Source organism: Trematomus bernacchii, unplaced genomic scaffold, assembly GCF_902827165.1.
Source record: "Trematomus bernacchii unplaced genomic scaffold, fTreBer1.1, whole genome shotgun sequence".
Taxonomy (NCBI): Eukaryota; Metazoa; Chordata; class Actinopteri; order Perciformes; family Nototheniidae; genus Trematomus; species Trematomus bernacchii.
The window spans coordinates 1,937,568-1,965,203 of NW_022987778.1; the positions used below are offsets into that span (position 1 = coordinate 1,937,568).

The 27,636-nt window shown below is 41.2% G+C and overlaps 2 protein-coding genes across 2 annotated transcripts; both read left to right on the top strand.

The window, feature by feature from the left end:
- Window positions 1–10,448: 10,448 nt before the first annotated feature.
- Window positions 10,449–12,746, top strand: LOC117497252 (tripartite motif-containing protein 16-like). The gene has a single exon (XM_034149166.1). The coding sequence runs from the start codon at window positions 10,633–10,635 to the stop codon at window positions 12,298–12,300; it is 1,668 nt and encodes a 555-aa protein (XP_034005057.1). The 5' UTR covers window positions 10,449–10,632; the 3' UTR covers window positions 12,301–12,746.
- An 11,560-nt stretch (window positions 12,747–24,306) lies between these two features.
- On the top strand, window positions 24,307–26,168 carry LOC117497289 (tripartite motif-containing protein 16-like). The gene has a single exon (XM_034149235.1). The coding sequence runs from the start codon at window positions 24,498–24,500 to the stop codon at window positions 26,166–26,168; it is 1,671 nt and encodes a 556-aa protein (XP_034005126.1). The 5' UTR covers window positions 24,307–24,497.
- Window positions 26,169–27,636: the final 1,468 nt, after the last annotated feature.

A 27,636-nucleotide genomic window follows, 5' to 3' on the forward strand; every position in this document is an offset into this window, starting at 1 on the left:
GGGAGTGTTGCAGTAAAAAATGCCACTGTAGTGCCGCCGCCACTGTGGGCTAAGCCCCGAATGTTTTCAGGTCCAGGCGACGCCCCTGGTCTGAGCTCCCACGGACGCAGTGAAATCATACATCTGTGGGGGTCGCTAATACATTACCAACAACCATTATTTTAAACACAAATAATGCATGTGTCAATGTAATGAGTATTATTTACGTTAAAGGTTGGGTAGGTAAGTTTGAGAAACCGGCTCGAGATACACTTTTTGTTATATTCCATGGAATGCTCTTAACATCCCGATAGCAATGAATATCTTAAGTGCTTTGACAAAGAATCCATAAAAAAATGTCATCTGTGGAAGCCGTAATACTGTAAAAAGTACGACCAATCATTTTAGCCGGCCCGGCTAAAATAACTGGATGGCCTACCTGCCTGTCAGCCTTCACAAACTTATCTCGTGCCCTCATTGGTCATGTGCGCGTTCGTGTGTGTTGGAGGAGGGGCTCTGTAAGGAAGTGGCAGATTTTCTCCGGTTGTGTATTTTCAAATTCTAGCGATCTCGAGCCGGTTTTTCAAACGTACCTACCCCACCTTTAACGAGGTAAATAGGCTAAAAGAAAAACATGTTTTCCAAAAGAACAACGCATCTCTTGAATAACAATATGCCTGCACTGCACCTCCAAGGTGCGCAATACTTTATTGCACAATCTATGCCTGTGAGCGTGCTGCGCGAGCCGAGATGATGTGTGTGTGCGTAGTTGAACCTTTTCATACAGGGCCGTGGTAAGTAGGGGTGCTGAGGGTGCTGCAGCACCCCCTGATGGAGGACAGGGAATCTGCACGTCCACAAGATTAAATGGAAATATAATACAAATATAATACAAAAACTAATTTTCGGCCTTGATGTTCACATTCATAATTAAGTAAAGATAACACCCTTTTCACCCCGGTTACATTTTCCATGTGCCCTGAGAGCAGGGGCGGATCTACGGGGGGGCAAGGGGGGGCAGTTGCCCCCCCCACTGTAGAGCCTTGCCCCCCCAGCTGCCCCCCTAACTTTTGTTTCCCTAAAACTGTACTAAAACAAACCTACACTATTTCCACAAGCTTCTCAAGCAACGAAACAAGCATTACATTAGTTAAAAGTGAATCATTTAAAATATAATTTTAGGACTTGTATCGGAGCAGCGGAGGTGTGATGAGGTATCTAGAGTCTCTGAGTCCAGTGGGCTGCTTGTGTTTCTGTTCCTCACAGGACATCATATGACCAGCAGATCCTGTGTGAACGCTCTACGTTAGTCAGTGGACGTCCGACAACATGCACACTAACTTATATTGCAGCTATCGGCTATACTTTGGTTTAAATTGCGTGAATAAACTAGCTAGAGAGCTACAGTTAATTACATGCATCCAATGTCAGAAGGATTACCTTTTAACAAACGTTGTAATGCTTTTCTTTCATTTCAATTTGAGTAAAACATTGAAGATATAACATTGTATTGTTTTCTTTTTACGCTGACTCAGATATAATGAAAAGACTACGTCAGTTGAAGCTCAGCTTTGGTAAGGAAGAGACAGGACAGGCAGAGAGAAAGAGAAAGAGAGAAAGTGATGGAAGTCAGGGAGGAACTGCAGGTACAGTCACACAAAAGAATGTAGGCTTAATAACCCCATCTATCTATCTATCTATCTATCTATCTATCTATCTATCTATCTATCTATCTATCTATCTATCTATCTATCTATCTATCTATCTATCTATCTATCTATCTATCTATCTATCTATCTATCTATCTATTTATCTATCTATCTCTATCTATCTCTATCTATCTCTATCTATCCATCTATCCATCTATCCATCTATCCATCTATCCATCTATCCATCGATCCATCGATCCATCGATCCATCGATCCATCGATCCATCGATCCATCGATCCATCCATCCATCCATCCATCCATCCATCTATCTATCTATCTATCTATCTATCTATCTATCTATCTATCTATTTATAACAATAGTCTTCATTTACACTATAGACAATAGGCATAATTTTAAAACAACATATATCTATTGCAGTTATGATGTCATAATAACATACAATTGTATAAAACACAATTAGCTTACATCTTTGTTCTCTTTTGAGAATCAAACAAAACAGATTTAAATAAAAAAAATAATGCAAACAAACAAGTGAAATGAACTAAATTGCTGAATTGCTTTTAATTCACTGGCAGGAGCGACAAGTGAGAAGGAGCAAAAAGTGAACAACGAGGGAGAGATTGAACAAAGAGAAAGAGTAGAGGACAGAGAGAGTAATGAACAGGAAGAAGACGGAGAGACTAAAGAAGATGGAAGAGAGGGGGCAGGTTATGGAAAGGAGAGAGACATGGAAAATGAATGTTGACAATGTTTTGGGATCATTTTAGCCTCTTCTGCATGTCCAGATCAATAATATGTAACAATCAACTGATTCTTATGCATTACACTTTCAAAAATAATTGATGCTGCAGCCCACTGACATGGTTTGAAATCAATATATTATCCAATTGGTGACCCCCCACAGGACTTAAAAAGCACCTAACTAGATCATGAAAATCCCAAAAATCTCAGGGGGGGTATACCCCCGAACCCCCTTATCATGTTTGGACCTCGGTATTTAGGAAATCCTGGATACGGCCCTGACCCTAACGTGTAAAGTTATACAAGCATTTGTACCAGTGCTTTTCACAAGTAGACTCTTGCAGGCCAGAGTAGCTGGAGTGATTCAACAACAACACAAAGACATATCTGAGAAGTGATCAGGACGAACAGAAAGAGGAAAAGGAAAAGAGAGTTCACTGAAGAGACCAGGAGGGTCACAGCAGGAGGAAGAGGAGGAGATGAAGAGACCAGGAGGGTCAGAGCAGGAGGAAGAGGAGGAGATGAAGAGACCAGGAGGGTCAGAGCAGGAGGAAGAGGAGGAGATGAAGACATTAGTGAAGAAGAAGACATGTATGTGAGGAATAAAGATGAAGTGTCAGAAAGAGGGACAGAGGCAGTGATCAGGAGGCAGAGGAGACTCCAGCTGGACCATATATGTTCTAGTTCTTCTTACATATTCCATCACAGCAGCACAATCTAGCAGCTCTTAGTATTGACAAACATTGATTGAAATGTGTTGCTGCACAGGTCACCTTTAGCTCTCTGAAGAGATGGGTGATGTCATTTGTGTACTTAATTATAACTAAGTACTTTACTGTACTTACAGTAAGCAGAATTCTGAGTATTCTCTGAATCGGGTGCCTTTTGGGTCTTTACATCTTTGAAAAATGAATCCAAAATGTTTGGTCATAACATCTGGTAGTGGACTACTTACATTTTCCCACCTCAGGCACAACATATAAATAATTACTAGGAATTTCCTTGAAAAAATGTAACAAGGTTGAAGTTTTTGACAAAAAGTAGCCATGAGACCTTGTTTAGCTAAGATATGGCACCACATGGAAGTCAAGGACATTACAAAATTGTAATATTTTGCAAAACTATTGTTTATTTTGTAATAAACAATTATTTTCTATTATTAATTCATATAACAGAGTTGAAATGTTGAGCTTGTCAATCTTAATCTGAAAATACAAAAACTGAAATATAGGTAAGAGAAGAAACTGACACTTGCCTTTCTTTGCCATCTTTTCTTCAGAAGACTTTTGTGATGTAATTCCCTCAATGCAGATCACACATGGACTGATCCATTATTTTAATAGGAGGGTAAATGGTATGGCGTGACGGGGTTGAAACAAACTGAGGGACGTGTGTCAATATTGCAATTTCATAGATAATTCAAGTATTTTTTCAGAATTTCTTTTTGATCAGTTAAAGTTGACAAGCATATGATTATATTAGCAGCAACATTTTGGGATAATTGGCCATTTTGATTTGTTTAATATTAAATTAATATGTAATAATGCTTAGTGAGGACATGCAAATATGTCTACTACTAAGACAACCAATTTTTTTAAAACAATATATATATATATATTTAGTTTTACATTGTAATGCAAAACAACCTGTTCCATTAATTCATTGCTTTAAAATAAATGTTGTAGTTTCCTTTCATTTAAAATTGTTGAAGTAAGCTTGGGGGACTCAAAGTGCACCCGATTGTTTGTCTGAACACCTTGTTTCTCTTGTGCATTAAGAACACTTGTGTTTGGGCATGAATTAACAATAAATAGGTTATATACAGTATAAAATACCACGTACTGTCCGCCCTCCCATGCCACCCTGGCATGACCTCTTGCCCCCCCTTTGCCACCCCATGTAAAATGTTCTAGAACCGCCACTGCCTGAGAGGCTCAGTGAGGTAAAGGACTCTGAGTGTTTAGATAGTTCACTTTAGTCTAAGTTATCTCAGTGTGTCTCAAACGGTTTTATCACAATTTATGTAAACAAATATTTCCAAGGCACACCTTTATAATTATTAGGATAAATAAAAACAGGTTTGAAATCATTCCAATGTATACTATAGGACAGTAAACCAATAATATCCTTTAAAACTGGAGAGATTAAAAAATATGGATAAATAAATAAATAAATGTTAACTGGTAAAATAAGATATAATTGAACCAGCAAAAATCTTTCCGAGGGCAGCAAATTGGTCAGAACCGGCTCTGGTGTCATCCCCACAGCACCCCCCATTTGAAACATGTTCCCACTGCTATGTACAACAATACGCCCAAGCTGCCCCTCCTTAAAAACGTTTACAGCAATTATCTACCTCATTGTTTTGTTTTTAGAAAAACAAAAACTAGGTGTGTCTTGTTCTTGTTCTATCAGATGTTTAATGATTCAACATGTTTTTACACATTCCTGTTTAGATTCTGCCTCATGTTTGTTCTCATTGGGCCGTATGAAACAACATGTTCTATTCCAATGCTCAATTGCTCTAGGTTGGATTTCCTACTAACGTAATAGACACTTTGGACATTTATTAATCCTAGTAGATTTTGAGTCATCACAAGGCAAGGCGAGGCAAGTTTATTTATATAGCACCTTTCAACACAAAGCAATTCAAAGTGCTGTCCAAAAATATAAGACAATAAGATCTAACAACACTAACATGTGTAGTCAAATTTGTCTGAAAATGATTTAGAAATGTTGCTTCATTTGGATGGAAAATGTGCGAGGCGAAAATATACCTCACTCTTAGTTTATGAAATCATCAACTGACTATATAAAAAAATGAAAATTGGCATCAACAGCACGAAAACAAAACCGGTTGCAACCATGTTGTCAAAGTAGCAGCAAAAAGAGCCAATGTGATGTACTGCCCGCTTGTTTGTTTGAGAGCTTGAACAACAACTGACAAGTGAAGAAATGCATGGATGAAATGTTGATGTGTGGTTCTGTTGCCTCTATATGCATGAATAAAAACTGATGATTATTTGCGATGCATTTATGTGAAGCAGTATTTTATTGGTGTTGCTGGTTAAGATAAGTATGATGTAACTATTTTATAGACTAATATGTAGCTTTATCAATAATGCCGTGCCACATTTTATAAGCTATTTGTTTTGAATGTAAAGTAGTGAAGTGGGAGTTTAAACTAACAGAGATTTCATAAGTAGAGCAACTTCCTTATGCCCGGGCAGCCGAAAATATGTTTTGTGTGCAAAATTTGGGCCTTTGGGGACTCCGTAGAATCACCGCAGACAATTACATTTCAGGAAGTTACTTTGGAACTTGCATGTAAAGTTTCACGCTATTTTTTGCTAAATGAAAGTTAAAACGTTTCACTATCACTCATATCACTTTGTCTGATCTCTCTCTCTCTCTCTCTCTCTCTCTCTCTCTCTCTCTCTCTCTCTCTCTCTCTCTCTCTCTCTCTCTCTCTCTCTCTCACTCTCTCGCCCTGTAATGAGTTGATTCAACTGCTTAATGTCAGTCTAAATAATACAATTATGTTGGTGCATCATGGCATGTGGCTCATTAAAAAAAAGTACAGCTATTATTTACCTCTTGTATAACTGGTCGGCCCCACCTGCATTAGCACAATGGACGAAACAAATACATTAAAGTAAAACCACTTTCCAGCAGTCAGCAGCACATTGTAAAAGCTGTTGATACAACTGTTCACATTCATAATTAAGTAAAGATAACACCCTTTTCACCCCGGTTACATTTTCCATTTGCCCTGAGAGGCTCAGTGAGGTAAAGGACTCTGAGTGTTTTGATAGTTCACATTAGTCTAAGTTATCTCAGTGTGTCTCAAACGGTTTTATCACAATTTATGTAAACAAATATTTCCAAGGCACACCTTTATAATTATTAGGATAAATAAAAACAGGTTTGAAATCATTCCAATGTAATTTCATTTCATTTCAAACCTTTATTTTACCAGATTGGTCCCATTGAGATCATAGATCTCTTTTTCAAGGGAGACCTGCAGCATATAGGTTCCACATGAAACATAAAACAATAAAGGACATCATACATTATATTTACAGGATACATTTACATAGTTATAGACATTTACAAGTACCCATAATATCAACGAGCATTTCATTTAGCCTAGCTTTAAAAACATGCAGAGGAATGAGATTGCTCAGTTTAAATTCTTGCTGAAGATTGTTCCAAGCAAGTGGAGCTGCGCACATAAAAGCTGTCTTACCTAAGACAGTCCTTGCTCTTGGCACATGTATACTATAGGACAGTAAACCAACAATATCCTTTAAAACTGGAGAGATTAAAAAAAAATGGATGAATAAATAAATGTTAACTGATAAAATAAGATATAATTGAACCAGCAAAAATCTTGCCTAGGGCAGCAAATTGGTCAGAACCGGCCCTGGTGTCATCCCCACAGCACCCCCCATTTGAAACATGTTCCCACGGCTATGTTTTCATATTTAAGTTTGTAGCAAGTAGAGGGCTGCTGGCAGGCCCGGACTGGCCATCGGGAGGGCCGGGAGGTTTCCCGATGGCCTAGCGATTTTTTTTTTTTAATGTAGGCTATTGTGAACGCAACGCTGCGCAAATGTGGGTTTGCCTCACACAGGGTGACTGTCTGTCTACATGATGTGGCATCTGTTTCATATGGGTGTTTCCATAGATCTAGTCTCTTTATTTTCCCCTCAAAATGCACCAGATTGATGCATTTAACTCCAAAATTAAAAAAAATATCTTACCAGGGGGGGCATGCCCCCGGACCCCCCTAGAGGATTTGAGGTCCACCCCCAAAATATGTTCACATGGATAGGTTCCCAAATACATTTGCAATTTTTTTTAAATAGTATCCCCTGTCCATACAGTATGTTTATTATTGGTGTGTCTGTGTGTGTGTGTGTGTATGTGTGTGTGTGTGTGTGTGTGTGTGTGTGTGTGTGTGTGTGTGTGTGTGTGTGTGTGTGTGTGTGTGTGTGTGTTGTGTGTGTGTGTGTGTGTGTGTGTGTGTGTGTGTGTGTGTGTGTGTGTGTGTGTGTGTGTGTGTGTGTGTGTGTGTGTGTGTGTGTGTGTGTGTGTGTGTGTGTGTGTGTGTGTGTGTGTGTGTGTGTGTGTGTGTGTGTTTGAGTTTGAGTGTGTGTGCGCGTGCATGCGTGCGCACGCGTTAGTTTCAAAGACCCCCATAGAGCTCAGTTTATAACTCGAACCCTGCTGGCAGATCTTTTAAAACCATACACACCCACACGGTCACTGAGGTCGGCTGACAGACTCTTTCTGGTCGTCCCAAAATCAAGGTTAGAGCAGCGAGGAGACAGAGCCTTTGCTGTTGCAGCTCCAAAAGTATGGAACGAATTGCCCCTCCAGGTTAGACTTGCTCCAACTCTGCCTGTTTTAAATCTCGTTTGAAAACCCACTTCTTTTCCCTTGCATTTACAGGCCAGGTGACACTTGTGCTTTTAAATTTGGGTTTTTATCTTACTAGTGTTTTGTATTGTTTTTACGTCATGTAGGAGAGTTTCTCAGTCTGTGGCTTCTGATCTGGTTTCATTGTCTCGTGTTTTACATTTGTTTCATGTCCTGTCTGTTTTTCATGTATTTATGCTATGTTTTTATACAGTTGTTGATGTACAGCACTTTGTTCTACTCTGTTGTTTTTAAATGTGCTATAGAAATAAAGTGGATTGGATTGGATAATGATCAACAACAATTATTGGGAAATAGAAAATAAAACTGATGATATAACAAAAATACTTTATTAATCTGTGTTTGACGACCAATTGGCAAACATGAGGATTTTAAAAAGTGGTAAAATGTTGAAAATAAAACTAATAAAAGTCATAATAAACAACATTTAAGAGAAAATACAGTGAATACAAATTATGATTATTAAAATGATTAAATCTTAATAATAGAAATAGGTAGAATAAAAGAAGTAAAGTACAAATAACGATAAAATGATGACCAATTATCACATTTAAAACAATGATATAGCACCTTTTAGAGCTCCTCTGATACACTTCAAAGGGTTTGACAAGCAATTGATAAAAATGTGAAAATAAAATAGATTAAAACAATAAAAAAAGTCATTCAAAAATACAATGAAATGGAAAATAAAGATGATAGAGTTATAAAGTACATAATAACCAGACCGCAATGATGTATTTTATTTAAAATCAGATTACGTTCAGACCCTCACAGACCCTCTGTCAGAGAGCAGCACGGCCAAAACACTTCACTTAGTCTCTTTGGATCACTTGCTGTCTCCTCTGGGTTCTGGTTCTGGTTCTGGGGTGTAGAACTGGAACGTGACGCAAACAGGGACCCCGGTGAGGGCGGTGCTTAGAGGCACCTTTAGGGTGGGGGCTGCTGTGGAGAAAGGGTGAGGAAACTCTGGAATTGGGGAGGGGGAGGCAGAGGACGTTCAGGAGGTCAGCGCTCGGAGAAACGTCCACAAACAGAGCTATGTTTGCTGGGTCTTCAGGGAGGAGAGGGAGGGGGTCTGTGGAGGTCTGAGGGTCCTCTGAGAGGAGAGGAGGGAAGGAGATGAGGAGGGGAGGAGGTGAGGAAGGGAGTGAGGAAGGAGGTTCAGTCTCCTGGATCACGTAGGGGTGTCTCTGTGATGGCGTCCTGTGGGGGGGATCCTGGGAAGGGGACACAGCGGGGGACGTCTCCTCGGAGGAACTCACCTCGATGGACTCTAAGGAATCTGAGGTTTCTTCTTCTCCATTGAGACACATCTGTTGGAGGGTAAAAATAAAAGATTTAAAAGAAGGTTTCAACCACAAATCATCATTTTGGTGTCAGTCAAAGAGGACGTATAGTTTTCAGGTTCATATTTAGTGTGAATGCTGTTTACACTTTGGTTCTTCTGTTTCTTTATTCTTCCGTCTTCTTATTATTTCACCCCATGTTTTGCCGTTGAATAACTTCAGCCTACTTTCAGCTAAAGAAAGCATTCAAATATGAAAATATTCAGCCTTTTCAGCACATGATGGGAAACGTTATAACATGTAACTCAATGGGAGAACCCTTAAAATCCTCTTTAACCCTTGTGTTGTGTTCCAAAGCCGTTACCGTTCATGGTGTTCGCGGGTCAATTTTGACCCATGATTTATCTCAGTCCAGAACACACAAAAATAATGACTATAATCCAATATTGTTTTAACTACATCATAACTAATTTATAATGCATTCATAACCGTACAATCCTGTTGTAATTTTATGTTATGGCCCAAAACACATTACACCACATATGTATATGTGATTCAATTCACTCATTATATTCACTATAGTGAAGACAGTGGATCATTACGTTATCTGACTATAATAGACTAATATTAGAATACAATCTCCCCAGATTAAATTATTGTTACAGTGGATGAAGGGGGGGGGGGGAGGGGTGTCTAAAGTCAAAGATGAATCTTGATTGGGCCAAATTTGACCCAGAGTGACCCAAAACAATTCTGCTGGGTCTCCCCAGACCCGAACACCAAATGATACACTTTTTTTTAGAGACCTTCAGACTGGGCAAAAATGGTCAAAATCAGTTTTGTAGTGTTTATATATCTGTTGTGGAGGATATCATGAAGCCTTGTTCTGATACAAAAAACTAGAGCGTAGTTATTATATAATTTAAACTTGAAACGGGTCACGGGAGACCTGAACACAACATAAGGGTTCACCTACGCCGTGTGCAAAATGCTTCTCCTTCCACATACTTTCAACTAGAGACTTTATTCCAACTTTAAAATGGTCACAAGACATTCAGCTATATCTGTGTTTGTGTTTTATTGATTCCTCTCTGTTTCATTCTTTCCTGTGATAAATTGCCACAACACAAGTATTTAACCCCCTTCAGATTTTGTAAGTTTACCAACTTATTTTACAACTAAAAGCTCTTTTCAAATGAAGAGGAGGTTGTAACCGAGGCTCTGTGTAGGTCAGAGTCTGAGCGCTGCTCCTCCTCCTGGAATGACTCAGAGTTTGATAAGCCCTCCCTCTTCTTCCTGCTCTCAGACACAGCCAGCTCCACTCTGTATTTCCTGGCTCCTCCCCTTCAGATCCACACTGAGGAGAATGGGTGTAACCAACATGTGGGTAAAGAACAAGAGCTGATAGGCCACATTCACTGCACCCACACCTGTTGTTCAGATAACCTGTCACATAGTTTCAGCTCTCAGGAAGTGAAACTCACACACTCGCTGCTGCTGAGAGGTGAAATGGCGCAGAAAGGAGTTCAGCTGGACCGGGAAATGTTATCTTGTTCGATCTGTCTGGATCTACTGAAGGATCCGGTGACGACTCCCTGTGGACACAGCTACTGCCTGAACTGTATTACAGGCTTCTGGGACGGAGAGGATGAGAAGGAGATCCACAGCTGCCCTCAGTGTAGGCAGAGCTTCACACCGAGGCCTGTCATGCTGAAAAACACCATGTTAGCAGCTTTAGTGCAGGAGCTGAAGAAGACTGGACCCCCACCTGCTCCTGCTGATCTCTGCTATGCTGGAGCTGAAGATGTGGCCTGTGATGTCTGCACTGGGAGGAAACTGAGAGCATGTAAGTCCTGTCTGCAGTGTGTGGCCTCTTACTGTGACAAACACCTCCAGCCTCATTATGAATCAGCTGTCTTTAAAAAACACAAGCTGGTGGAGCCCTCCAAGAAGCTCCAGGAGAACATCTGCTCTCATCACGACGAGGTGATGAAGATGTTCTGCCGCACTGATCAGCAGTGTATCTGTTATCTCTGCTCTGTGGACGAACACAAAGGCCACGACACAGTGTCTGCTGCAGCAGAGAGGACTGAGAGGCAGAGAGAGCTGGAGGGGAGTCGACTAAACATCCAGCAGAGAATCCAGGACAGAGAGAAGGAGGTGAAGCTGCTTCAGCAGGAGGTGGAGGCCGTCAATGGCTCTGCTGATAAAGCAGTGGAGGGCAGTGAGAAGATGTTCACTGAGCTGATCCGTCTCATGGAGAAAAGAAGCTCTGATGTGAAGCAGCAGGTCAGATCCCAGCAGAAGAGAGAAGTGAGTCGAGTCAAAGAGCTTCAGGAGAAGCTGGAGCAGGAGATCTCTGAGCTGAAGAGGAGAGACGCTGAGCTGAAGCTGCTGTCTCACACAGAGGATCACAACCAGTTTCTGCACAGCTACCCCTCACTGTCAGCCCTCAGTGAAGCTACACACTCATCCAGCATCAACATCCGTCCTCTGAGCTACTTTGAGGACGTGACGGCGGCCCTGTCAGCAGTCAGAGACAAACTACAGGACCTCCTGAGAGAGGAATGGACAAACGTCTCACCGACTGAAGTGGAGGTTTTACTGTCAGCAGCAGAGCCCACCACCAGAGCTGGGTTCTTACAATATTCACAGAAGATCACACTGGATCCAAACACAGCACACACACAGCTGGTATTATCTGAGGGGAGCAGAAAAGCAACATACATGGAACAAGAACAGTCTTATTCTAGTCACCCAGACAGATTCACTAGATGTCCTCAGGTCCTGAGTAGAGAGAGTCTGACTGGAAGTTGTTACTGGGAGGTGGAGTGGAGAGGGGGAGCAGTTTATGTAGCAGTCGCATACAAGAATATCAGCAGAGCAGCAGGGATGGAAAGTGCATTTGGATACAATGACAAATCTTGGTCCTTAGTTTGTGACCAAAACAGTTATTCATTTTGTTCCAACAGTATCAAAACTCCCGTCTCAGGTCCTCTGTCCTCCAGAGTAGGAGTGTACCTGGATCACAGAGCAGGTATTCTGTCCTTCTACAGCGTCTCTAAAACCATGACTCTCCTCCATAGAGTCCAGACCACATTCACTCAGCCGCTACATGCTGGAGTTTGGCTTTGTTATAGTCATGGAGACACTGCTGAGTTTTGTAAACTCAAATAGCCTGAAGTTATTGGAGGAACTCTTCTACTTCTTAAACTCACCGTGTCCATCAGAGCTGATTGTTCATGTCTTCACTGTGCAGAGATCAGCTGTCAATCAAACATTATGGGATGTGCTTCAACATCTTCTCATGAGTTGTTCTGTAAATGTTGGACTTTCTTCCGGCTCCTTCCTGTGTCTGTGTAGCCATGGAGGCTGTCACTGCTCAGGAGGATCCTTGTTCACCTGAACTGATATGTAAACTTTGCTCTAAATATGTGTTGGATATTTCTTTTGATTCATGTTGTTGTTTCTCTTGTAATGCACGAGTCTTCAGAGAGAAAGCAGCAGAGCTTCTTTTATTGTACACATTTTATTCTGGCCACTTTCTAAAACAATAGAGACATTTATAATCACACGTATTATTTTGACGGATTAAATGTTATTGTTGCCCAAATTAACTAACAAATGAGTTGTTGTTGTTGTTGTTGTCCAAATAGAAATTGGGTACTCTGATGTTTTATAGAACATTAATTATCATGATAATAATCAATAAGGAAATCATGTATGATTCTGTTTGAAATAGCTGAGATGAAACACATTCATGGTGTGGATAAAGTGAAACTGATCATGAAATCATTGAACAGACTTTACTGATGGGATGTGTGATCAAATTAAATGTTTGGATCATTAATAAAGGTTTGTCTTTCAAAAACAAAAAAAGGATGTTCTTCTTGTATTAAGTCCATATACTATTATGCATTTCCTAGTTGTATCTTGTGCCTCTACTGTGACATGTTTCACAAAACACGTTACTTACAGATAAACAAATATAGCTGACAGCGTTAAAAGATAACTAGAATGTCAGGAGTCCAATAGAGGCGTTTCAGGCAGGTTAGGCTCTGTTGTGATTGGTCAACCACTTAGGTTAAGGGGCGGGACATCTCTATCACGTACAAATGTGTTGGAGCGCTAGCCAATAGAAGTGCAAGTGTTTCATAGTCGAAATATCTTACCCAGCCCTCAGACACCTCGCTGTAATCAAAGCGCTCAGACTTCATAGAAAAGAACAGAATTCTTACCTTCCAGATTAAAAAGGAATCACTGATCGGGCGTTTCAATGTGCTAACTCTCTCAAACCAGCAGAGAAAATGTCTTGTTGCTATGGAGATATGTTCCAAGTCTTGCCTTTTTCCTTAATTAATCACTAACTTGTGTTAATTAATACAAATACCCACTAAAATACAGAATTTGACGAAGATCTTGTTTTACTGTGTTGTCCTCGGAACGATTTATTGACAAAGATAATGACATTTAATTAGATTACGTTTTCAGACGCTCATATAAAGCTCCATCATTAGCACCATTTATAACGAATAAAACACAGATTTAAGGAAACGTGATGAATGTGAAGCCAAGTGGAGTCCGATATTTAGACTTGTGTTTGACAAACAACAACAATGAGGATGTTAAAAGTGGTGTAAAATAAAACAAGTCATAAAGAATTTGAGCAAAGGTCAAGCCTTTCCTTTCTTTGAATGACTTTGAGAGAGTAATACATTGTTTTATATCCACTAAACTGGATTACTGCAACGCTCTGTACATTGGAGTAAGCCAGGCTTCCCTGTCTCGCCTACAGCTGGTCCAGAATGCTGCTGCACACCTCCTTACAAGGACAGGCAGGCGTGAACATATTACGCCTGTACTCGCCTCTTTACATTGGCTACCAGTCAGTTTTAGAATACAACTTAAAATGTTACCGTTCGCATACAAAGCCCTAAACGGTTTAGCCCCACCATACCTGGCAGATCTTTTAAAACCATACACACCCACGGTCACTGAGGTCTGCTGACAGATTACTTCTGGTAGTCCCTAAATCAAGGTTAGAGCAGCGAGGAGTGAAGTAAACAGATATGGTTCTAAACTGTATTGAAGTAAACATGTATTATTTTGAATTGTATTTTAGTGAACATGTATTGTTTGAACTGTTTTAAGTAATCACATATATAGATATTGTATTCTCACTTACAACTCACTGACCCAGAGATCCTGTTACACACACATACACCTTCTCCCACCAGCACACACATATTCTTTTCAAGGTTCTTTCTGGGCATCATTATATCTGTGCACAATGTTTAATTGTCTGAGAAAGAATAGTTTATGTGAAATATTCCATGGGAAAGTAAGAAAATAGGTGCAGAGATAAGATTGACTCTGCCCTTGTGAAACTTCCGAATCTCACGCTGTGGTCAGAAGACAACACGTTCTGCTCAGAACTCTGATTCGCTGTATTGGACCCGACCAGAAGTGAATCCAACCAGTAAAAACACCTGGGGGAGTGAGCAGCTCACACAGCTCCTCCCCACGGACTCTCTGATTCGCTTCGGAGTAAAATGGGAAGGAAGAAGTCAACACATCTCCGCCCCAAAATATGAATATGAATACTGTTGTTTTTGCATGTAAAATGCTTCCTGTTGCTGACTGGCTGGTCCCGATACCTGTATCGCACAGCAGTAGAACCTGAAGTCCGGAGTACTCTGTAAAACTTGTATACGTGTTTTGTTTCTTACCAGTAAAATCAGATTATTGTTATAACCTTTAATTCCGGTGTTTTCAATTCCTTTCTTTATTAAATAGAATCAGCCTCATCTAACGAACGGCGCGTAGCTGAGGGGGGGGGGGCTTTCAGCCACCATCCACAGTGTTTGCTACAACAAATGGTGACCCCGACGTGATGAGTGCTGATCTCTAGAAAGGAACACCGAGAGCCAGCGGACGGAATTCAGTCCAGGGGAGGACACCGAGATACCGTTGACAACTAAATCAAGCGCCATATACAAAAGGTGAGCAGACACCTGTTTTGACTATCAAAAATCTGTGATTGATTATACTAAAAAAAGGTAGAGTTGTCAGCGGCGTTCTCAGTGTTCTTAGTCACGGTAGGAAATACAATACATATTTTAGTTGGGAAAGTGCTTAGAGTCAGGTAGAGCATTCCTGTACCTAAGGCACAAAGTGTTTGTAAGAGGCGGGTAGCTAAGTCCCGTGCCTTAACTCACTAAAAACAAAGACTGCAAGTACGTAAAAAACAGATGGGTTAAAATCCCCGTAAGTCAAGTAAAGATTGATTAATATGGTTGGCTTGTTAGTGCTTTAATTGAAGACTGCGAGGGCGTAAAAAACAGATGGGTTAAAATCCCCGTAAGTCAAGTAAAGATTGATTAATACGGTTGCCTTGGTAGTGCTTTAAATGTATAAAATTGCTGGAATTGTTATATTGTGGGTGATACAAGAGGAGAGAGACGCGACCTCCAACTAATTATTTGGAACGACCGAATCTCATCACAACTCTTGCTGTGGGGTTAATCAGGCTCACTAAACGTGACGATAAAGAGATTTTGTTGACTGGTTTCCGACTCCTTGCCTGAAGCCGCAATCGCCGTAAGGGGGTTGTAGAAGCTTGCTTCAGGAAGTCACGCTATCTGTTGAAATATACATCGCACAATAAAAATCTGCCTGACTGTATGGGGATAAAATGTGTGTAAAACTGCAAACATAATTTAAGAACACCACTCTGTACACAGTACATACTTAGAAAATAAGTAGTACACGGAGATAGAATTCAGATAGTACAAAGTCTGTAAAAGGGAATAAACTCTGTGTGATTTTTTAAGTCAAATCTGTGTGATAATTGAGAGAAAACAGCAGAACTAGAGTTGTGTGGAGGCAAAGTGTGCACCAAACAGAGGCAGCTCATTCGTGGTCAGCTGCTGCCCTCTGGTGGCGAACAGGGTGTGTAACAATATTTGACAAAAATTGTCCAGTATATTTAAATCAATACAAACGAACACATATCAACATAGTCAGATAATATAAACAAGGTCAATCATGGAAGGAGATTTTGAAAAAATTATATAAGCGTTCCAATTTCCGGAAGCTTCCGCGAGCAACTGGTCAGGTGCTACCATCTGGTGGCCAATAGGGTGTGGCACAAAACAAACAGAGACTAATGATAAATTAAGGTTTGGCTCCATCTGCTGGACATATTGTATATTATATTATTTTAGAATTTGAACGAGAAGAACAAATAGGTGTCCCAGTACCAGGGAGTCTACTAGAACAGTGGGGGCAGACAGAGAGATTGATCGTTAGTGGGATCAAACTGGGGGACCGGAAGAAGGCTGACATTTAATGACTGATATATAAGTAATAATAATATATAATATATAACTGATATTTAATAACTGATATATAAGGCTCGATATTTCTGAAAATGAGAACACCGTTAACGGCATTCTATTTCAGAAAAAGGGGGGATGTAGATCAGGCAATATGTATGTGAGATTATTACGTTTTTAAGAGAAATTGATCAATTTAAAATAATCTAGTTTTGGTTATTTTTTGTTTTGTTTTGTTTTGTTTGTTTGTTTCTTTTTTGTTCGGTTTTGTTTTATTTCTTTTGTTTATTGTTTTCTGCATAGTCTCTTGTCCACACTCCAGTCTAGTTGGTGGCGGTAATGCACCTACAAGTTGGTTTGCCAACCACCAATAAACACTAAAGAAGTAGAAGAGATGAGTTCAAAACCATATTTCCAGCAACTTAAGGGCTTGGTATGAGACTTCTCCACACAGGTTGCTGACGCCAAAGGGGGACCCGAGAAACACGAGGCCAACACAGCAGAGTTTTTCTGGCTGAAAGTCATCAGGCCTAAGTGACTCAACCCCAGGTTTTCCGGCCCCTACCGAGTGACCCAAAGGACCTCCCATGCCGTCCGCCTAGAAGGAAAGGGAGACAACTGGTACCACTGGAGCCAGTGTGCGGTCGGGAAAAACACCTGCAAGGACCCTAGACGACATCAGGACAGATCTGGCCCTCGTCAAGGCAGTCGACCCAGAAGGCGTCATCAGCGGACCGGAGGAGGAGGATCGGGAGGACATCTCTCCAGCAGTCGACCCAGGAGGCGCCATCAGCGGACCGGAGGAGGAGGATCGGGACATCTCTCCAGCATCGACCCGGAAGCCGCCATCAGCGGGCCGGAGGAGGAGGATCGGGACATCTCTCCAGTATCGACCCGGAAGCCACCATCAGCGGGCCGGAGGAGGAGAATCCAGAAGACATCTATCTAGCAGGCAGCCCAGAAGCCGCCGTCAGCGGGCTGTGGGGACAAAGACACGGCAAACCAAGACGGCACAGGGAACTCCACTTCCCGCTGAAACAGGTTGATATAGCCGGTGTGGAACTTTGTTTTAACAATCCATTTTTTAAGGAACTTTGTTTAATAATCCATTTTTTGAGGAACTTTCAACTTTACTTTTATATCCCATTTGTTTAACCTGTTCCACTCTGAGCCTGTTTTTCAGGCATGACAATGACATTCCCAGAACAAATGACCATATCTTCCCTTCTAAAAGGGTTAAATTAATAATCTTTTCTCAAAGTAATGATAAACCTGTGAGTTGGATGTAGAAGTGTCAGAATCAATATAAATGTTTTTTATTTTAAAGAAAATTCAGATTTTACATAGTAAAAAACTGTAAATTATAGTGTCCGTCCAAAAATTATTTTTTACAGATAGTGAAAACTACCCTTGGATGATGGGTTAGTAGACTAAAAGCTTTAGGAATCCAAAGTACAACATATAATAAGTACCCTGTATCAAGATTGATGCAAAACAAGTGAAATTTGACCTTTTTAGAGAGATTTAGCCAAAAACTGGGCCATCTGGGGTCATTTGGGTGGATTTGACCTATCTCTGGCCCCCCTTGCTCGATCTGGTTGGTTGACATACCCTTGTGACCGTTAGAGCCAATAGAATCGAAGGAGGAGACTTACATAGACACACATTGTAAAGAAAAAATGTTGCCGCTTCGCGTGTGGAAAGCGAAACTAAACTGGAGGAATGTCTCCTTCTGGAGTTTGGAAACTAAAACGCAGTTGTATTGCTTATGGATTATCAGAAATAATTTCAAAGAAGGCACAGACACATAGGATGAACCTATGGATTAACTGCAGCATCGTTTTTTTATCGTTTTAATGCCATTGAAGACCACTTTTGACCAAGGTAAGCCATATTTACTGTTTAGCTTCTTGGCTCCACATGTGATGATGTACGCTTTCGTTGATAGCGTCGCGAATGTTTATCACTGAGTGTTGAGGTGGGCACCGTTAGATTCAGTGTCTCCAGGACACCAAAAAATAGTGTTTGGTTGTGCATCTAGGATAAGTAATAAGGGAGTTCTGAGTGAGTTTATGTGCCTTTGTAGGTTACGTTTTTTCGTCGAGGCTAATTCAGAGGCTGAGTGCTAGCATTGTGGGGTTTTTTTGAAAAAAAAAATTAAAAAGATCAGTTAGCTGAGTTTCTTCCCGTTACATGGATATAACACATTCATAGTTTTATTCAATATTAAGATTCCTTAGACGTTGTTTCCTGCAAATGACGCGTTTATCCGCCCGGTACCGGGGGGAAGGCGTGAAACAGGTTAAGGGATTGGTATATTTTTGCCCATTGTTTTGGGGACTTTTATATCCCATAATTTAAGGGATTTGTATTTTTTGCCCATTTGTTTAAGGGATTTGCATATTTTTTGCCCATTTGTTTAAGGGATTTGTATTTTTTGCCCATTTGTTTAAGGGATTTGTTTATTTTTATTCTACAGAACTATGTGTTAAAGGTTCCAGGAAATATTGAAGGGTTCTTTTGGGGCAGACTACTGACATATGTGGGGACCCACATTTACCATTAAAAACCTTTCGCTTAAAATCAATCACTAACCAAGTTGGGAGTAACTCCTGTTTTACTTTCCAAATAGGCCCTTTTATCATTACTCAACATCTGGACGAGGGTAGATGTCTATTTAAATACTCCTCGTACTCAAGAGGGTTTTGGCATATCTGGGTCTCAATCTCCCTCAGGGGGCACGTTTTGTATTCTGGGGAACCAAGGTACGATCGCATTGACCATTGGTAAAATACGGTTTAAAGATACCAGAAGAATTGGAGCTAACAGCATAATTATGTACGGGCACTGGAGAATGGTAGCGGGCCTGGGCCTCCTACTTACCATTATGGTAACGATAATTTTCATTGACTGTAAAACGAATGATGTTCTTTCTCCAACTCTCGCCCCAGAGGAAGAGATAGTAAGGACCAAAAGAGGGACTAGAGTAGCGAGCCTTATGTCCCCTAAAAGAACCTTCACTCTCCAAGAAGGTAGCGACGGAATAGTGGACATAGATTTGTGCGCAATCGCCCCATGTTCCAACTATGACATATCATACTCAGGTTTCGCTAAATATGTCTGCCTCACCCCAACAGTATGCAATACTCACACCCGAGGATGTAAATGCGAATCCTGGTCTTATGTACTAGTTAACTCTGGTCCGAAAGACTGGGGATATACGCCTAAATTCAAATCAGCAAGGATTGTTGCGTCACTAAAACGTAGAATGAAAGTCATTAGAAAGAACCCTATCTCTCCCTGTGCTATAGGAAGATGCAACCCTGTCTTAATTATCCTAAGAGAGGTTGAGATCGGCGATGCAGGTCTATATATTTTGGCAGCACACGCAGGAAGAAAGTCACCCCAAGGTCTGTTTAAAATAGTTGTCACTCCGAAACCAGCAGTAACTCGCCCAACTAACGCCGTGATACAATATATGTCCAAAATCATCTGCGGAGATAAATGTAGTAGCGAAGTTGGTGAAATTGAACCACTAGACATAATTCAAATGGCCACAGGTTTTACTGATGATAATCTATGGTTAAAATGGGTTGCTGGGACTGCTCACGAACAAATGGTAGGTGATTGTTTAGCTTGTGCGACCGCTCGTCCCCACTTGATAACTGATCCAGCTCCTCTTTTCCCTTCAGATATCTGGGGTTACAACTGCATGTTAAAACTTACCCAAATGGCTAGCCCATCAAACTGTACAACCTTAGCCAGCCTTTTCCCACCGATTGATAATGGCACAAAAACAGGACCCTTTTCACCAAGAAAAGGCAGAGGGGGATACACTTGTTTCAAATTAACCAGTGCCTCCCCTAAATTTAATCTGGGTAATGTTTCCTCTGACTGGTGCAACAGCACTCTAGCAGGTAATATGGTAGGTCAGTGGGCCAGGGGTGGGCTTTACTATTATTGTGGCGGCCGACGGTTGTATACCAGAATTCCGGAAGCATCAATAGGACTTTGTGCAATGACCCGCCTCCATGCCCCTTTGACATTACTCGGTGACAGGTTAATTCCCCTCGATGCGAAACACGTCTCGAACGGTCAGTTAGCTAACCGACGGCGAAGACACGTTTTAAACAAAAGGGACGCAGAGGTCAACTTTGACCTTTCCAGTAACTCCCCTACTTACATTGACTCCATAGGAATCCCTCGGGGGGTCCCTAATGAGTACAAATTAGCTGACCAGATCGCGGCAGGGTTCGAAAATATTCCTATCATTTCAGCTTTTCTTCCCATTACCCCTAACAAAAATGTAGACAGGATTAATTTTGTACATTACAATGTCCTACGTTTGGCGAACCTCACTAGGGACGCAGTAGAAGGCCTAGCTGAACAGTTAGAGCCTACCTCCCTTATGGCTGTACAAAATAGAATGGCGTTGGATATGCTTCTGGCGGAGAAAGGGGGTGTTTGCGCAATGTTCGGTGATATGTGCTGCACATTTATTCCCAACAACACGGCGCCTGACGGTTCCGTGACTAAAGCCTTAGAGGGTCTACGTACCCTATCCAAAACCATGCATGAACAATCAGGGATCAACAATCCTATGGAGGAATGGATGACAAACATGTTTGGTAAATGGAAAAGTTTAATAATGTCTCTTCTAATTTCTGTGGCTACTTTTATTGCCATTTTAGTGACATGTGGTTGTTGTTGTGTGCCTTGTATCCGCTCATTGTGTGTTAGACTCATCAGTTCCACCATTGAGGGAAAAGCTGCACCTTCCCCTTCGTACCAAATGCCCTTGTTGGCTTATGCGTCGGAGGGGGAAGAGTACGATGACTCAGCCGACAAGGACGAACTTTTTTAAACATATTTTAGTCTCCCTCCACTGTCATAAGAAGTTGTTGTAGTGGACTGTTCCTAAAGGTTTAAGGTGCTCTAAATCCCAGCTTCTGATGGATTTATATAAATGTTGGGACAGACACAGTAGAAAAGAATGACAGTGGTTATGTTTCAAATGCTATATGTTGATCTCGTGAGGTGAGATCAAAAGAGGGATTGAAGTAAACAGATATGGTTCTAAACTGTATTGAAGTAAACATGTATTATTTTGAATTGTATTTTAGTGAACATGTATTGTTTGAACTGTTTTAAGTAATCACATATATAGATATTGTATTCTCACTTACAACTCACTGACCCAGAGATCCTGTTACACACACATACACCTTGAGTAAAATGGGAAGGAAGAAGTCAACACATCTCCGCCCCAAAATATGAATATGAATACTGTTGTTTTTGCATGTAAAATGCTTCCTGTTGCTGACTGGCTGGTCCCGATACCTGTATCGCACAGCAGTAGAACCTGAAGTCCGGAGTACTCTGTAAAACTTGTATACGTGTTTTGTTTCTTACCAGTGAAATCAGATTATTGTTATAACCTTTAATTCCGGTGTTTTCAATTCCTTTCTTTATTAAATAGAATCAGCCTCATCTAACGAACGGCGCGTAGCTGAGGGGGGGGGGGGGGGGGGGGGGCTTTCAGCCACCATCCACAGTGTTTGCTACAACAGGAGACAGAGCCTTTGCTGTTGCAGCTCCAAAAGTATGGAACGAATTGCCCCTCCAGGTTAGACTTGCTCCAACTCTGCCTGTTTGTAAATCTCGTTTAAAAACCCACTTCTTTTCCCTTGCATTTACAGACCAGGTGACACTTGTGCTTTTAAATTTGGGTTTTTATCTTACTTCTGTTTTGTATTGTTTTTACGTCATGTAGGAGAGTTTCTCAGTCTGTGGCTTCTGATCTGGTTTCATTGTCTCGTGTTTTACATTTGTTTCATGTCCTGTCTGTTTTTCATGTATTTATGCTATGTTTTTATACAGTTGATGATGTACAGCACTTTGTTCAACTCTGTTGTTTTTAAATGTGCTATAGAAATAAAGTGGATTGGATTGGATAATGATCAACAACAATTATTGGGAAATAGAAAATAAAACTGATGATATAACAAAAATACTTTATTAATCTGTGTTTGACGACCAATTGGCAAACATGAGGATTTAAAAAAGTGGTAAATGTTGAAAATAAAACTAATAAAAGTCATAATAAACAACATTTAAGTGAAAATACAGTGAATACAAATTATGATTATTAAAATGATTAAATCTTAATAATAGAAATAGGTAGAATAAAATAAGTAAAGTAAAAATAACGATAAAATGATGACCAATTATCACATTTAAAACAATGATATAGCACCTTTTAGAGCTCCTCTGATACACTTCAAAGGGTTTGACAAGCAATTGATAAAAATGTGGAAATAAAATAGATTAAAACAATAAAAAAAGTCATTCAAAAATACAATGAAATGGAAAATAAAGATGATAGAGTTATAAAGTACATAATAACCAGACCGCAATGATGTATTTTATTTAAAATCAGATTACGTTCAGACCCTCACAGACCCTCTGTCAGAGAGCAGCACGGCCAAAACACTTCACTTAGTCTCTTTGGATCACTTGCTGTCTCCTCTGGGTTCTGGTTCTGGGGTGTAGAACTGGAAGGTGACGCAAACAGGGACCCCGGTGAGGGCGGTGCTTAGAGGCACCTTTAGGGTGGGGGCTGCTGTGGAGAAAGGGTGAGGAAACTCTGGAATTTGGGAGGGGGAGGCAGAGGACGTTCAGGAGGTCAGCGCTCGGAGAAACGTCCACAAACAGAGCTATGTTTGCTGGGTCTTCAGGGGGGAGAGGGAGGGGGTCTGTGGAGGTCTGAGGGTCCTCTGAGAGGAGAGGAGGGAAGGAGATGAGGAGGGGAGGAGGTGAGGAAAGGAGTGAGGAAGGAGGTTCAGTCTCCTGGATCATGTAGGGGTGTCTCTGTGATGGCGTCCTGTGGGGGGGGATCCTGGGAAGGGGACACAGCGGGGGACGTCTCCTCGGAGGAACTCACCTCGATGGACTCTAAGGAATCTGAGGTTTCTTCTTCTCCATTGAGACACATCTGTTGGAGGGTAAAAAGAAAAGATTTAAAAGAAGGTTTCAACCACAAATCATCATCATGGTGTTCGCGGGTCAATTTTGACCAATGATTTATCTCAGTCCAAAACACACACAAATAATGACTATCATCCAATATTGTTTTAACTACATCATAACTAATTTATAATGCATTCATAACCGTACAATCCTGTTGTAATTTAATATTATGGCCTCAAAACACATTACACCACATATTTATATGTGATTCAATTCACTCATTATATTCACTAGTGAAGACAGTGGATCATTACGTTATCTGACTATAATAGACTAATATTAGAATACAATCTCCCCAGATTAAATTATGGTTACAGTGGATGAAGGGGCGGGGGAGGCGTGTCTAAAGTCAGAGATGAATCTTGATTGGGCCAAATTTGACCCAGAGTGACCCAAAACAATTCTGCTGGGTCTCCCCAGACCCGAACACCAAATGATACACTTTTTTTTTAGAGACCTTCAGACTGGGCAAAAATAGTCAAAATCAGTTTTGTAGAGTTTATATATCTGTTGTGGAGGATATCATGAAGCCTTGTTCCGATACAAAAAACTAGAGCGTAGTTATTATATAATTTAAACTTGAAACGGGTCACGGGAGACCCGAACACAACATAAGGGTTAACCTACGCCGTGTGCAAAATGCTTCTCCTTCCACATACTTTCAACTAGAGACTTTATTCCAACTTTAAAATGGTCACAAGACATTCAGCTATATCTGTGTTTGTGTTTTATTGATTCCTCTCTGTTCCTCCTCCTGGAATGAGTCAGAGTTTGATAAGCCCTCCCTCTTCTTCCTGCTCTCAGACACAGCCAGCTCCACTCTGTGTTTCCTGGTTCCTCCCCTTCAGATCCACACTGAGGAGGAAGGGTGTAACCAACATGTGGGTAAAGTACAAGAGCTGATAGGCCACATTCACCGCCCACACACCTGTTGTTCAGATAACCTGTCACACTAGTTTCAGCTCTCAGGAAGTGAAACTCACACACTCGCTGCCACTGAGAGGTGAAATGGCGCAGAAAGGAGTTCAGCTGGACCGGGAAACCTTAATATCTTGTCCCATCTGTCTGGATCTACTGAAGGATCCGGTGACGACTCCCTGTGGACACAGCTACTGCATGAAGTGTATTACAGGCTTCTGGGACGGAGAGGATGAGAAGGAGATCCACAGCTGCCCTCAGTGTAGGCAGAGCTTCACACCGAGGCCTGTCATGCTGAAAAACACCATGTTAGCAGCTTTAGTGGAGGAGCTGAAGAAGACTGGACCCCCACCTGCTCCTGCTGATCTCTGCTATGCTGGAGCTGAAGATGTGGCCTGTGATGTCTGCACTGGGAGGAAACTGAGAGCCTGTAAGTCCTGTCTGCAGTGTGTGGCCTCTTACTGTGACAAACACCTCCAGCCTCATTATGAATCGCCTGTCTTTAAAAAACACAAGCTGGTGGGGCCCTCCAAGAAGCTCCAGGAGAACATCTGCTCTCGTCACGACGAGGTGATGAAGCTGTTCTGCCGCACCGATCAGCAGTGTATCTGTTCTCTCTGCTCTGTGGACGAACACAAAGGCCACGACACAGTGTCAGCTGCGGCAGAGAGGACTGAGAGGCAGAGAGAGCTGGAGGGGAGTCGACTAAACATCCAGCAGAGAATCCAGGACGGAGAGAAGGAGGTGAAGCTGCTTCAGCAGGAGGTGGAGGCCGTCAATGGCTCTGCTGATAAAGCAGTGGAGGACAGTGAGAAGATGTTCACTGAGCTGATCCGTCTCATGGAGAAAAGAAGCTCTGATGTGAAGCAGCAGGTCAGATCCCAGCAGAAGAGTGAAGTGAGTCGAGTCAGAGAGCTTCAGGAGAAGCTGGAGCAGGAGATGGCTGAGCTGAAGAGGAGAGACGCTGAGCTGAAGCTGCTGTCTCACACAGAGGATCACAACCAGTTTCTGCACAGCTACCCCTCACTGCCAGCCCTCAGTGAACCTACACACTCATCCAGCATCAACATCCGTCCTCTGAGCTACTTTGAGGACGTGACGGCGGCCCTGTCAGCAGTCAGAGACAAACTACAGGACGTCCTGAGAGAGGAATGGACAAACGTCTCACCGACTGAGGTGGAGGTTTTACTGTCAGCAGCAGAGCCCACCACCAGAGCTGGGTTCTTACAATATTCACAGGAGATCACACTGGATCCAAACACAGCACACACACAGCTGGTATTATCTGAGGGGAGCAGAAAAGCAACATTCACGGAACAACATCAGTCTTATTCCAGTCACCCAGACAGATTCACTGTATGGTCTCAGGTCCTGAGTAGAGAGAGTCTGACTGGACGTTGTTACTGGGAGGTGGAGCGGAGAGGGAGAGAAGTTTTCTTAGCAGTCGCATACAAGAATATCAGCAGAGGAGCAGGGTTTGAAAGTGTATTTGGAAACAATGACAAATCTTGGTCCTTAGTTTGTAACAAAAACAGTTATTCATTTCGTTACAACAGTATCCTCACTCCCGTCTCAGGTCCTCTGTCCTCCAGAGTAGGAGTGTACCTGGATCACAGAGCAGGTATTCTGTCCTTCTACAGCGTCTCTGAAACCATGACTCTCCTCCACAGAGTCCAGACCACATTCACTCAGCCGCTACATGCTGGAGTTTGGCTTCATTATAATTATGGAGGCACTGCTGAGTTTTGTAAACTCAAATAGCCTGAAGTCATTGGAGGAACTCTTCTACTTCTTAAACTCACCGTGTCCATCAGAGCTGATTGTTCATGTCTTCACTGTGCAGAGATCAGCTGTCAATCAAACATGATGGGATGTGCTTCAACATCTTCTCATGAGTTGTTCTGTAAATGTTGGACTTTCTTCCGGCTCCTTCCTGTGTCTGTTTAGCCATGGAGGCTGTCACTGCTCAGGAGGCTCCTTGTTCACCTGAACTGATATGTAAACTTTGCTCTAAATATGTGTTGGATATTTCTTTTGATTCATGTTGTTGTTTCTCTTGTAATGCACGAGTCTTCAGAGAGAAAGCAGCAGAGCTTCTTTTATTGTACACATTTTATTCTGGCCACTTTCTAAAACAATAGAGACATTTATAATCACATGTATTATTCTGACAGATTAAATGTTATTGTTGCCCAAATTAACTAACAAATGAGTTCCCAGATGGTTATAACACTTATTTCATCATAACATGTTTATTTAAAATGATATTACTTACTGTCATGATCATAATCAATAAGTACAACATGTATTATTCTCCTGTAAATAGCTTAGAGTCTTTGGTTGGGAAATACATTGTATAATATTACAGTTATTTTTTTGCAGACTAATTGTTGTTGTTGTTGTTGTCCAAATAGAAATTGGGTACTCTGATGTTTTATAGAACATTAATTATCATGATAATAATCAATAAGGAAATCATGTATGATTCTGTTTGAAACAGCTGAGATGAAACACATTCATGGTGTGGATAAAGTGAAACTGATCATGAAATCATTGAACAGACTTTACTGATGGGATGTGTGATCAAATTAAATGTTTGGATCATTAATAAAGGTTTGTCTTTCAAAAACAAAAAAAGGATGTTCTTCTTGTATTAAGTCCATATACTATTATGCATTTCCTAGTTGTACCTTGTGCCTCTACTGTGACATGTTTCACAAAACACGTTACTTACAGATAAACAAATATAGCTGACAGCGTTAAAAGATAACTATGATGTCAGGAGTCCAATAGAGGCGTTTCAGGCAGGTTAGGCTCTGTTGTGATTGGTCAACCACTTAGAGATGTCCCGCCCCTTAACCTATCACATACAAATGTGTTGGAGCGCTAGCCAATAGAAGTGCAAGTATTACATAGTCGAAATATCTTACCCAGCCCTCAGACACCTCGCTGTAATCAAAGCGCTCAGACTTCATAGAAAAGAACAGAATTCTTACCTTCCAGATTAAAAAGGAATCACTGATCGGGCGTTTCAATGTGCTAACTCTCTCAAACCAGCAGAGAAAATGTCTTGTTGCTATGGAGATATGTTCCAAGTCTTGCCTTTTTCCTTAATTAATCACTAACTTGTGTTAATTAATACAAATACCCACTAAAATACAGAATTTGACGAAGATCTTGTTTTACTGTGTTGTCCTCGGAACGATTTATTGACAAAGATAATGACATT

Bases quoted from the DNA above. Each gene is read 5' to 3' on its own strand.
- LOC117497289 (XM_034149235.1), top strand. From the start codon at position 24,498: ATGGCGCAGAAAGGAGTTCAGCTGGACCGGGAAACCTTAATATCTTGT.
- LOC117497252 (XM_034149166.1), top strand. From the start codon at position 10,633: ATGGCGCAGAAAGGAGTTCAGCTGGACCGGGAAATGTTATCTTGTTCG.